We start from the raw sequence: 12,568 nt of genomic DNA, 5'->3' as shown, positions 1-12,568 counted from the left end.
TTAAGAAAAAAAGTCCAGGTTTATTGTGTATCGTGGCTGTAGTCCATGTTAACTGCCAGATATGTGACAGAGCAAGAGTGAGACAGAGAGAGAAAAAGAGAGAATATGAAAGATCAGAGCCAATCATGAAGCAAGGTGAAACTTTACGACCTGAAACCATGATTCTTTGGTTTGCAAGAGCAAAACCTTACATGGAGGATGTAAGAAAATGAATCATGGCAAAGTTAACAGATGTGGTAACTGGAGATAAAACTTAAACACACTAAAGCAAGCTAAAGTCAACAACAGAAGTGGCATCTAAAAACAAATAAACACAAGAAGTCAGAACTGAGAAAGCTGACTCTGGACCTGAACATGGATCTACAAACCAGTCAACATTCATGTTATCAGAACTGAGTTGACAACAGTGTAGTCAACAGTAAAGTAAAATGGGTTAGTATAAAGGAGGACAGCATAGCAGATATGGATATGAGTTAATGGCGTCAGTTAGCTGTTTCTCATTCTGGTGGCTTGAGTGTAGTATTGCAATGAGGGAATCCCAGCGTCATGCAGATCAGCGGGGTGGCAGACAGGGGCGTCTGATTGGTCGGCCGGCTCTCAGCAAAGAAACACATCGCAGTTCTACTGGCTGGGGTGGTCTGAAAACCCACCTGGATGAGGTTCAGTGATTGACATCTAGAATCCGGTGCCTGCTTGTTTGTCAAGCAGGCATAAATGAGACAGCAGGAAGGAGGGATGAGTGTTCTCTCTTCTCCATCCTCAACTTCTCCCTCCCCTCCCTCCACACTTTACACGGTGCCCTTCACTATGGCCGCCCCTGCCCCTCTGAGTAGGGTGGGAGCTTAGCCAAAGTTATGAATGGCCAGCCGGAACATGTCATTGGTGCACACCCATGCATCATTAATGTTCTTGAGGATGAAACTCTGATGGAAACCCATGATGGGGTCATCATCTGCCTGCAGACGCACACAAACAAAGAAGAGATTTAGGATAAAGAGCATACTTGAGATATAGGCTAAAGCAAAAGCATCAAAACAAATCTTAGTCATTTCTTGCAATGTCTTGTTTTGTTTTTTTAAACATATATTCAAACTGACTAGATCAAAGAAAGTCAAGTGTTGCTGGAGAAGGTGAAACTAACTGCTAACACTGGAGAAGTCATGTTACTGTTACACTCAGTTTTATCAGGTTCACCTACCTTAAATACTCAGAGTCTCAAAACAACAGTCCTACAGTACTTTCCTGTCTTAATTAAGATTATAATGTTGAGTCTGTGATGGTGTTAAAACAGTTTTACATTACACAAAAATGTTTGTTATTGTCTATATTTCTCTTTGATATATAAATTAAAATACAGTTTGCAGCACAATACATGCAGCTTCCAAAATGAAAAAACAAAGTCCAGTTCAACGCAATAGACATAACAACCTTCATGAAAAAGAGGATTTTTTTTTTTTTCGCTGAAAATGTACTTGTGTAGTTTTGTTAAAACAAAAAAATTAAATAAATAAATATCAAAGCCACTAAAAGTGACCAGGATTATGGGAAGAGGAGGAGCTTTTGAACAAAGCTTTCACCACCTTTGTGTTCAACTGTCAGAAGCATTAAACAGAGAGGTGCTCTTCTGGGTGTGTCAGGCACCAAGTGTGTAGATATATCTGACAGAACTTTTTGGCAGGGCCTCCACACTCATTTATGTAGTTGTTAATGAAAGAAGAGTAATTACACCCTAATAGGATGATCTGGATGTGTGGTGTCTGAAATGATTTGAAACAGGTCCATATGTGAATGACCATATTTATTTGAGAAGTGAAGTTAATGGCAAAAGACGTAAAATATATGACTGAAAAAGGCATAAAAAACAGCGGGACTTACTTTTAGCTGTCCTACAACCATACTCAATATGCAGCAGTCTGGAGTTGGCTGGTGGTCTTGCGCTGTTATACTATGCGCTATTTTTGTGAATGGGAGACTCTGGCACAATAAAGAAGGAATACACAAGAGGAAGATTAATTCCAGTGTATCAGACGGAGTGCAAGTTTATAACAAAATACTGTGATAGGTCAGGGAATAACCCGCCACCTGTTACACATGCCCACAGCAAGTAGAGACAATTTACCAAACGAACTCACAGAGAGTTTCTCAACGATTGCTCTTTTTCCCTGGAACTGTTGGCCCTCCCACGTAAGGCATGATGCATCGATCTGTGAAGAGCATAAACAACAGTGTTCATTTCTACACTGGTTAATGGCCATGTGGTTTTCCTTGATTACACTGTGAATAAAAAAAGTTCTTAAGTGTAGTAGGCTTATTTTCATTTACATTCAACTCGGTTCATTCAATACTTAAATAAATAATAAAAATAATTTAAAAGCTAATTTGGGGTTTTGAATAAACCTTTAGTCCAACTAATGATTATTGTCAATTTGCTGATTAAATGTGGTTTTATATTGCCTTTTCTGAAGTGCAATAAAAACTGAAAACCAATGCAGGGTGATGCAATTAGCTCAGTAAACAATGTTCATAGCTTAGATCCCAAAACAAAATGTGTACTAAAATGAAAGCATATTCACATATATGGATCCCAGTTGTGCTCTGTCAGAGTCAAACATCTGGTAGTAGTGTTGCACGAAGCTGGATCCTATCTGCTCCCACAGAGGCTGGTCCACCATCCTGAATCACCCTACAACACACTTGGAGGACGGAGAAAGGAGTAGATGAGAGGCAGAAAAAAAAATGAAATATAAGTATTAAGATGATCATATGCTACAGCCTCCCCAGCCATGAAATCTCAACCCCACAAGATAAAACGAGTCTAAAAGGATTTATAGACACTACCATGAATTTTCCATCACACATTTGAACCCATTTAATTCAGACAGAACTTCAGTGTTGACCCCGTTTAAAAAGCAACAAGAACACAAAGAATTGAAAAGCAGACTTTCGCTGAGCACACCTTTACACTGGTTGACAGTGACAGCACAAGTCATGTGCTTCCACATTACGATGAACTGTTGTTGCTGGAACAATCTGAGGGCTGAGGGGGGGTGGGGGGGGGGGATTAGCATGAAAAGTCCAAATAACATACCATAAACACCGCCGGACATTAATACTGTAGTAGCTGAGCTCTCACCGTCCAGGCTGGGTGATGGCAACACACGAAAAAGCTCATTAATGGCTAGTTGTCGCTAGCTAACTAGCTGCTAGCTACAGTCATGTTTGCTAACGTTGACTAAGCCGTTGGCAGACAGTTCGCCTACCTAGCACGCCTTCCCGCCAGCTAATGATAGGCGACAGATACATTATATTTCCAAACGTTAGATAACCGGCTCGCTGGCGTTGGCCTTTTGGCTGGTTGCTAAAAATATCCTCATCTTTCCCAAGTGTTGATGCCTCCGTCGGGCCCGCGCACAGACAGCTCTGGATCCCCGGGGCAGCTACCCTTCATAGGCGTGCCCGACGTCAGCCCTCAGCCGGGCAGAAGCAGCCGATTTAACTACTTATACTCCCTCAGGCTCGTTCAAATGTCAGGCTAAACTAGCGCTTTTTGTTTTCGCACATCTTTCCATTCACTGTTCCCCGAGCGGGCTCCCTAAAAAGAAGTGATAAAAACTTACCTCTTTCCAACGCCGAGGCCGGCTGCACGATCGCGAAGTGCCGTGTCCGCTACTTTACGAGGGCACGTACGAAGGCACCGTAAGTGGCGCAGGGGATTGTGGGTGTTGGAGTCTTCGTATACAAACTTTCAAAATTGTGTTTTGATGTGGTTCGTAAGTCGTTTGTTCTGTCGTTGATTATTTAAAAAGTCTATTAAAGCTGATACACACTGATAAAAAAAAAAAAACAACCAAACTTCTAATCCAAGGAAAGCTCCAGGTAACAGCTATCTGAAATCACCTTTCATGTATTCAGACTGAGAAGACAGCAGAAGTCTAGCATGAAGGATCTGGGATTGATTCCTGAGGCCTTTCTGTGTGGATTTTGCACAATCCAAAGACATGCATGTTAGTTGGTGACTGTTAATTGCCCATAGGTAGTCCTGAATCAAATGTTGTTTGTCTCCCTATGTGCCAGTGATAGACTGGTGACCTGTCTATTGTGTATCCTGCCTTTGGCCCATGTCAGCTAAGATGTGCCACAGCACCCCTGATGGATAAGCAGTATAAATGAGATGAGAGATACTCTTTTCTAAATGTATCATGTCACATTTTATTGAGAGATGATATTATGTGTCTATTTCAAACGCTGTGACAAAGAATTGTGTCAAGACACAGATCTGGGGAAGGCTTTAAAAACACGTCAATTAAATTCAAGATTCTTTATTTGTCTAAATATTGCAATCTGCATCTTCCTCAGATCCTTACATGAAGAAGAACACCCATAATCTTCTGAGAGCCGGCTGCTTGGCCAAACTAACAACCTTGGTAAGAATGGTGACTATGAACCTGATGATTACGCTGGCTGAGCACCAGAGATCCCATTTGCAAGAAGGATAAAGCTCCATAGAAGGCAACCAGTTCTAAATATTATGTCTGGTTTCCTTCACATAACATACAGACTCTATGCCACTCTGCCATAAAGCTGGTGCAGTGTTGCAGCAACAGTGATTTGATTTTCTTTATTTGAATGGACACAACTTCTCTCAAGCCAATCACATTTACTTTGCACTGTGTACATTTTTCTTTTTTCACTCTTACCTCCTAATTATCATCTGCTCAAAGAGATGAGATGAGAGCTGAAAGCACTTTGCTATCAATGACTTTCTTCTTTGCAATCTCCCCAAACAGGTGCTTGGTTGGCCCTGAACTACTGGTCTGTCAGTGTGTGTGCACATTTCCAGTTTTGGTGACATCCCTGAGTAGGAAACTCATGTGCATTTCTTTGACTCAAACCATCCAGTGAGCACACAATAACAAGTCCATCAGAAAATGCAGCTGTTGTGACATTAACTTGAGAGATTTTTAGCTACTGTGATGCAAAAAGTTCAGAAATGTCATGCAATTAAATTTACATTAACATTCATCGCTGTGAATTTCTGAAAGGAGTTTAACTTGGGTGGCCACTTTATCAGCAACAGTGTATTCATTAATCTGTGCCTCCAGCCAACTCACTGTACTTACTGTGCCCATGCAGATTAAGTCCTAAATAGTGAATACCATTTACACTGCTATCTGCTTTCAAGCTGTAGGTCACACATACAGGAATATAAACTATAATTTAACTGATACTTCACATACAAGTCCACGTGTAAAGAGGAATAAGCAGTATGTAAGTCATATCAACTACCTAAGATAAATAGATTCATCCAAGTGCTGTCTCTCTAGAGCTGGCTTTTGTCAGGCTAAGGTAATGCTTTTGTAAGGGCTTTGATGACTCTGATGATCCACTAAACACAAGAGGACCCTGGTTAAAACACCAAGTCAAACAATGTTTCTACCAAGAAGTGAAACACAACCCAAATGCCTTGGCACAAGGCCCTGAAAGGTTCTTCAGGGTTTCTTCAACAAAGGTTGTCACATTGGTTGTTTTCAGTGACTGAGACATGCATAGAAAGTTGCTTCAAGTAAAGACGTGTCTAAAGCAAGGTACATTGAGTGTCAGACAGGGTTGTCTTAGAACAGACCCATAAAGTACACCGTGATTGAATGTAACGCTTTGGGTATGGTGTAAAATATAAAATATAAAATATTTCTTGAAAAGGGACAAATACAGTGCTACTTCTTACCCAGCAGTAGCAGTATTGTAGTGAAATTATGTGTATGTATAGTTTTGTTTTCACACGTTACTACACAGATAATTCAATACACAGTCCTGCTAATGGTAGTATTTTATAAATGCCTCTAATGTGCTAAGAAATGTAGGGTATGAAGGCAAGGCTGGCTTCAAGGACCCACAAGCTAATAGACATGAATGTAAACAGTGAAAGATTTCCTGTGCTTAAAAACATCTGCAATAATGAGGAAGGAAAATAATTTAAAACATTTGTTAAAAATCAATAACACACATTTAAGCGTGTAAGACAATTTTTGTTTGCTTACAAGAAAACTCCTCAGGGCACATTTAAAATGATTAAAAGCTGAAGTGTTGAAATACAGATTAAAAAATTAAAAAAACATTTGAACATTCAGAAACCATGTGTTTATAGTTAATTCTCTTTTGATATGTTTCCTTTTGCTAAATGACATTAAACTGCTGTACACAACTCACATGACAGACAGCTTTTTTTTTATTTGGTTTGGCAACATTTGGGGTTGTGGTGCCGTTACAATAGATGGGATTTGCATGTTTTTCATTGTAAGTAATTATTCACAGAAAACCAAATTCCTGTTACATATTATTGCAATTATCTCAACAGCGGTTATAAATGTGTTTTGAGCACAATCAACAATTTATAATTGAAGGACAAGTTTTGCAGTTTGTTTTTTTTTTATGTCATGCAGACCTACCTGCTTAAATTACGTAATATGACCATTACAACATTATATCAGCTGCTGAGTGGAAAAATATTTGATGCAGTGTTTTCCTCTGATTGGTCAAGAGCTGGAGGTAAGACTGCCACGCCAGCTTCTGCAAGCTGTTGAAGCATTAAGAGCACAATTTAAGGGAGGAAAATATTGAACTACACATTAGATCAGTCACATAAGTTTATGTGGTTACAGCTTCTATAAAAAATGGGTTTTTATATTCTCAGAGTCACATTTTCTGAATTGCATCAAGCGACATCAGACTGAAATAGTGAAACCTCTGCTACACGTACCAGGCTGTTGGGTCTCTGGGAGGAGATGATGTCATTGCTTCTGTCTGGTTCACTTTGAACCAAAGTCACAAGTACATCTGTTTCCTCATGTGGCTTCAGTGGCGATGCTGCTCTAAAGATAATACACATGTACAAGAACAACTCTCTTCAACTTAGAAACAGATTGTGAGGCGAGAACTAGAGAAAATCTGCTATTCCATTCCACTGTCTGCTAAAGGGTTTCTAATTTGTGAAAGTTTTTTTCTCCGATTTGAAGCTACAAGGATAGTGCATGTTTTACAGATTAAAGAGCCCTTTGGTGAAAATGTGTGGTTCTGGACACTACAATTAAAACTGACTTGACTAGAATTGTGTGTGTACTTTTCTTTCTTTTCACCTGTTCTCTTGGATATGGTTGGATGTGCCGTTTTCAGGGTAATCAGGGTTGTCAGGGTCTTTTAGTTGGCTGGATTCGGTCTGCTTTTGGCCTAGAAACACACTTGTATCCATCTGAAAAACAGTTTGTTCAAGAAATAATTAACATTGCATGCTTTAAAAAATAGATATTTATTGATTTAGATGAAAAAATGTATCAATACCACTTTCATTAGTCAATTTTCTACAAAATGAGACAGGAAATGATTTTAGTTGGTAGGGATTATAATACATGACCACTGTTACTGTACAGTTTGGGGAGACCAACATACTGTGTGCATGAAATGATGATAAGAGACTGCCTGCACAGCGGTGGATTCATGTATCTCAGCCTGCATGCTGCCTCTTTTGTGGAGCTCTAACAGGGTGTCATACTCGCTCTTCAACTGATCAAAGTCATTCTGCAGTGTCTTCAACTAGACAGGAAAAAACAAACAGAAGAAATAAAAAAGTAATTCTAAGTGTAAGACTTTAGATATTGACTTGTATGTGCATGCTGCAATGTGTATACAGTACATCTCTCTGTATGTGCCACCTGCAGGAGTGTCTGTTTTTGTGTTTCTTCCAGGATATCCCAATTTCGTCGCGGGACAACATCCCAGTACTTCGCTTTTGTCCTGTTGAGTTCCTCCTGGGTTTTGGTTAGGTCTTCCCGGCACACCTTCAGAGCAAGCTGCACCTCCACTGGGTCCTTGGCCTCTTCTATCACAATGGAAAAAAATCCCACAAGAACATAAGTTTGTTTTATAATATTTATATCAAGGTGTGTAGCTTCTTCTTTATAAATTACCACCATAAAAGGCATTATTCAGCAGGTAAGGTTTTGAAGGGCTGCAGAAAAGAAACAAACTAACGACTGGTGATGTAATTTCATGTATGGACTCACCTGCGCTTGCATCTACAGAATGCACTTCTTTCACAGAGCTTCTTAAGTCACTGAGCTGCCAGATCAGTAACTTGCGGGCGTCACGTTCCTCTCGGTACTGCAGATACTGATTGGACAGTTCATACTGCAGGCGTTCCACCTGGAGATGAATGGAGGATATGGACTGACAAGTGCATGATAATAATAATCCACCTTGAACCTTATGCTCTAAAATAAACTTAAACTGTGATCAGGAAAACAAAAAAAAACAGATATTACCAAAATATAAAAAGGAATTCATATGTATTTTAATCACACCAAGTTACCCTAAATGGTTAGAACGACAGTCTACAAGTATGTCATATACCACTGCCTGCATGGCCTTTTCTTTCTCCCCCATGGCCTCAATGGCCTTCTGCAGTTGCTGCTTCTCCCTTTTCAAGGCTCCAATCTCAGCCTGCTCCTCTCCCCAGCGAGCTTGAATCTTCCTTTCACATTCCTCAGTCACCAACCTCAGACGGGATTGCAGTGGTTCCAGTCCTCGGATTTGATCCTGTTGATATGCTGAACAGATGTATAATGAATGATAAAAGATCGATTATTAAACTATAGGGTTGAAATGATTATTGATTAGATTTCTGACAGTGGATTTATTCAGTCTTCTACCAAGCTTCTCCAACTAAAACATCTGCCTTCCCTCTTTTGGTACATATTTAAATTCATTCTTATGTCTGACTGAAAATTTTTTGAAGAACTGCAGAATCACTTGAAAGGCTGTAGACTTTTAGGTACTTGTTTTGGTGTTCCATTGTATTTTCCTTTATAATACAATATATTATAAATTGTTTATTCATTTTAGATGCTTTGATATATTGAATTTAATAAAAATATTACAGAGTGGTTAATAATGCCAAGAAGCGTTGGTGATGTGTGTCATGTCCGGAAACTCTGTGTTGTCTCGCCATTTCCTGTTTTATTTTGATATTCCTATGCTCCTTGTGTTTTAGTTTGCTTGCTCTTCCTCTTGTGCCAGTCTGATCATCTTTCCCCGCCCTGATTGCACTTACCTGTTCCCCATTACCTTCTATATACACAGTCTGCATCTCCCTTTGTCCTGTGCCAGTTCGTTGTGTCTCTTGCTGTAGAACTAAGCCATCTCACAGTTAAGTCCATGTCCTTTGCATTGTCTAGTTTCCTGGTTAATCTTTTGATTTTTTGTGTCAAGCTTAGCCTTGTGATTTGTGTCGATACCTTGTCTAGTTAGATCAAAGCATTGTCTTGCGCCTGTTGTTTCTAATTCCTTCCAAGCATTTGTTTTTCGTCTTTCACTTTTCACTTTCACTTTTCATTTCATACCAGTTTGTTTCCTCCAAGTCATTTTTGAGTTGAACTTTGTAAATAAATACTTATTAATCAGATTTGTACCATTCTGTCAATAGTTTGTAATTAATTCAGTCAAGTTAGGTTCAAGTTTTATCAGGTGATTAGGACATTAAGCTAGTTTTTATTTTTTGCTAGAACTACTATGCTTTTAGTGCAAAATGTTCCTGCCAGATTATATTTTAATTAAAGTAAAAACTAGTAAAACATTTTTCTGTTACTATAATAACAAATTTAACCACTGTGTAACTTATCCTAATGTGTTTGTGTTTTTGTGTTTATTTGCTCTACCTTAACATTGTGTTAGGATTTTATCTGTGTAGTTTATATTGTTACAAACTCTATTCACTGTCTACAACTTAATTTAAAAATAAACGGGGAAAAAACTGACCTAAAGTATTTTCATATTCCCTTTTGATAGCAGAGAGAAGGGGTTGGTAGGTTTTGAACTCTTTGATGACATGACCAAACACATCACGGTAGACCTGCAACCAAAGCAGATCTGTTAAACTTATATTGTGTGTATTTATTTTTAGAAACTAAGCAAGATCAGAACATGGATATATGAATGCTCATCTTGTTGTTTTTTTAACCTGCAGCTTCAGTTCTTGATATTTTGGGTCCTGGGGGCTGATAGTATGTAGCTCCTTGTTCACATAGTTCTCCAGGTTAATCAGGAGCTGGGGTTTTCTCCCCAGGCCTGCATAAATGTAACTGCTTCCTGTTGAGCACAACTAAAAAGTACGGTTTCAATGAGACACACACATCCAGACAGTGTTAGTGATATGAGCATATCATGAAATCATCACAGGTTTGCTTACCTGCCTCGCTATAGATGGCTGGACACTTTCTTTTCTTTCATCTGACGATTGGAAAGAGGCATTTTGAGTACATTGGTCATGTGTAAGTCTAAAAAAAACAAGAACACAACTAATTAGGGCGATGATTATTGTATCATATATTACTAGTTCGGCTGGCTAACACGCAATATCAAACAAAACGATTTCTTTATCACTTGCCTGTGTTTTTGTGACGGCGTTAAAGGTGGGAATTTAATATCTTTGAGTGGTGACATCTCCAGAGATTATATTAAAAGCTCAATAATAACATGACAAGCTATTGCTCTTGTTATCTTGAGTCTTGAGGAACAGCATTGTAGCAGGGTTTCCATAGTAACGATGACGACACACCGAGGCCCACTAAGTGGACCGTGGCGCGCCTAACTAGTTTTCAAAGTCTAAAATTAAAAGTTTTTTTTCCTCAAAAATGGAAAAACACACACTTTAACCACGGAATAATGTGTGTCTGTATGTTTTTTTCAATTAATTTACTATTATTATTTGAAAGATAATAATAATAATTAATTTTAAAACCCATGTGTGTATAATTAGAGCTAGAGACAAATATACGATAATAATTATTCAGAAAAAAATCACACAAAACCCCTGTGAGACCCAGAAATTAGACGGGAGAAATCATAGACCAAAATAAATTTTAATAGCGATTACGTGTCTCTCAAAAGAGGCATATCCTCATATGTCATGCTGTTTTCGTTCTGAAAGTAATGATATTAATCCTGTTGATAAATTTTCACCAAGCGAAACAATTCAAACATTTCCTGCCTCGCATGCATATGACACATAAAGCTAAAGCAGGGGATGATTATCAAGCTGTATAATGTTTAACGATAACATTTTAATAAAGGTAACAGCTTTAAAAAAAAAAAACAACAACAAAAAACTACATTTCCTAGCTACCTCTGTCAACGGGGGACCTACGTCATGGTCACCGCAGTGTAGCTGTGTAGTCATTTCGAGGGAGATTAGCATGAAAACTATCGTGCGGTTGAACTACAGTACCCACAAGCCCCCACTCCAGCCTACAGTACATTCTGCTGCTTATCCGGGGATGTCACACCGCTGCTATTTTCTCCCTCAGTCCCTCTCACTCTCAGCCTACAGCTCCAGCAGACTGACACGGGGCTTTGGATAGAAAGGAACGAGGAATAAGATATAAATATCTATACGTTAACAATAACAACACAGGCCAAAATGGCAGAGCTTGGAGCGGGAAGCCTGCCGTTAGGAGATCCTGCTTTTAATTACCAGGAACACGAACTGAACGAGCGGCTGAAACGGCTCTACCCGGCTGTGAACGAGGACGAGACCCCTTTACCCCGATCCTGGAGCCCCAAGGATAAATACAGCTATATCGGGCTGTCACAGAACAACCTGCGGGTCCATTACAAAGGTTAGAGAGCTGGGTCAGACCTGATGGGTCCGAATAAGCAGCCACGGCAGAATAAGGTCTCAGCTCAAATCTGTCACTGTTGTTACGGGGAAGAGGAGGTAGAGAAGGAGGAGGAGGAGGGGGGGGGGGGGGTCTTTTTCAGTCGCACACACATACAGGGCATGCGATTATGTTGAGTGTGTGTGTGTGTGTGTGTGTGTGTGCAGTCCTGGTAAATCTAGTCTGATCTGCTTCTTCTGTCCTATAACCTTGCTTTTGTTGCACAAAACGAGCAGAGGAATGCCTAAATGAGTGACAGTGAACTCGCCGACCCTGACAGTTGGTCCAAATTCACCTTCAACAAACCCCAACACCCCCCCCCCCCCCCCCCCCCCCAAACACACACACACACACACACACCTCTTTTTGTTTATTTTTCCGTTTGGGACCATTGGCGTTTATTTGTTTTCAGTCAGCTGTCAGTGCATCTGACATTCACCCCCAGTTTGTGCTGAAGGAGGCCAATGGCAGCAATAACGTCGCAGGCAGCGTGTGTGTGTTGGAGAGGGGAGGAGAGGGGAGGGGAGGGGGCATATGCTAACTAATGGTATTTAACAAACACCAGCAAGCTAACATCAAGCTATATCTCACAGTACAGTAGTTAGCATTGTGGCTAACAAGCTAACGTTAGCTAACCTAGCTGTTCCTGGTGCCTAACATTGTATTTAAAAGCTGTCACGGCGAAGGCTACAACATGGACACGGGCCAAACGCAATGATTTACAACGTGGTTAAATCTGCAGTTTTGTTAGTTTGTTTTTCTTTTCTTTCTTCTTCTTCTTCTTCACCACAGCCAGCACCAAAATAGAATAAATATGGCATTGTTGTGATCTCTCGCGTGATTTCAGTGGCAGTGTTCTCGAA

At 39.8% G+C, this 12,568-nt stretch overlaps 3 protein-coding genes across 5 annotated transcripts in view; 1 reads left to right on the top strand and 2 right to left on the bottom strand.

The window, feature by feature from the left end:
* nutf2 (nuclear transport factor 2) lies at nt 1-3,683 on the bottom strand. 2 transcript variants are annotated; one of them, XM_029523009.1, is made up of 5 exons: nt 3,618-3,683; nt 2,574-2,693; nt 2,133-2,204; nt 1,876-1,974; nt 1-956 (listed from the first exon to the last, which is right to left on the bottom strand). In XM_029523009.1, the coding sequence occupies exons 2-5, from the start codon at nt 2,670-2,672 to the stop codon at nt 843-845; spliced, it is 384 nt and encodes a 127-aa protein (XP_029378869.1). In that variant the 5' UTR covers nt 2,673-2,693; nt 3,618-3,683; the 3' UTR covers nt 1-842. The 2 variants fall into 2 exon arrangements, with proteins under 2 accessions (XP_029378869.1, XP_029378870.1); XM_029523010.1 differs by lacking the exon at nt 3,618-3,683 and adding an exon at nt 3,089-3,571.
* Nucleotides 3,684-6,353: 2,670 nt separating this feature from the next.
* tsnaxip1 (translin-associated factor X interacting protein 1) lies at nt 6,354-10,299 on the bottom strand. The gene is made up of 10 exons (XM_029522393.1): nt 10,284-10,299; nt 10,010-10,137; nt 9,808-9,901; nt 8,404-8,600; nt 8,058-8,196; nt 7,707-7,873; nt 7,444-7,587; nt 7,134-7,246; nt 6,758-6,869; nt 6,354-6,574 (listed from the first exon to the last, which is right to left on the bottom strand). The coding sequence occupies exons 1-10, from the start codon at nt 10,297-10,299 to the stop codon at nt 6,485-6,487; spliced, it is 1,200 nt and encodes a 399-aa protein (XP_029378253.1). The 3' UTR covers nt 6,354-6,484.
* The window catches only part of ranbp10 (RAN binding protein 10), a 30,102-nt gene continuing 26,678 nt past the window's right edge, over nt 9,145-12,568 (top strand). For both annotated transcript variants that reach the window (XM_029522285.1, XM_029522284.1), the window contains exon 1: nt 9,145-11,666. In XM_029522285.1, the coding sequence (XP_029378145.1) occupies nt 11,468-11,666 (199 nt within the window). In that variant the 5' untranslated portion in view covers nt 9,145-11,467. The remainder of the gene's footprint in view (nt 11,667-12,568) is intronic.

This window comes from Echeneis naucrates, chromosome 16, assembly GCF_900963305.1.
Source record: "Echeneis naucrates chromosome 16, fEcheNa1.1, whole genome shotgun sequence".
In the NCBI taxonomy this organism is placed as follows: domain Eukaryota; kingdom Metazoa; phylum Chordata; class Actinopteri; order Carangiformes; family Echeneidae; genus Echeneis; species Echeneis naucrates.
Note: the sequence above shows the minus strand (reverse complement) of the source record. Positions and strands in the feature narration are given on the sequence as shown.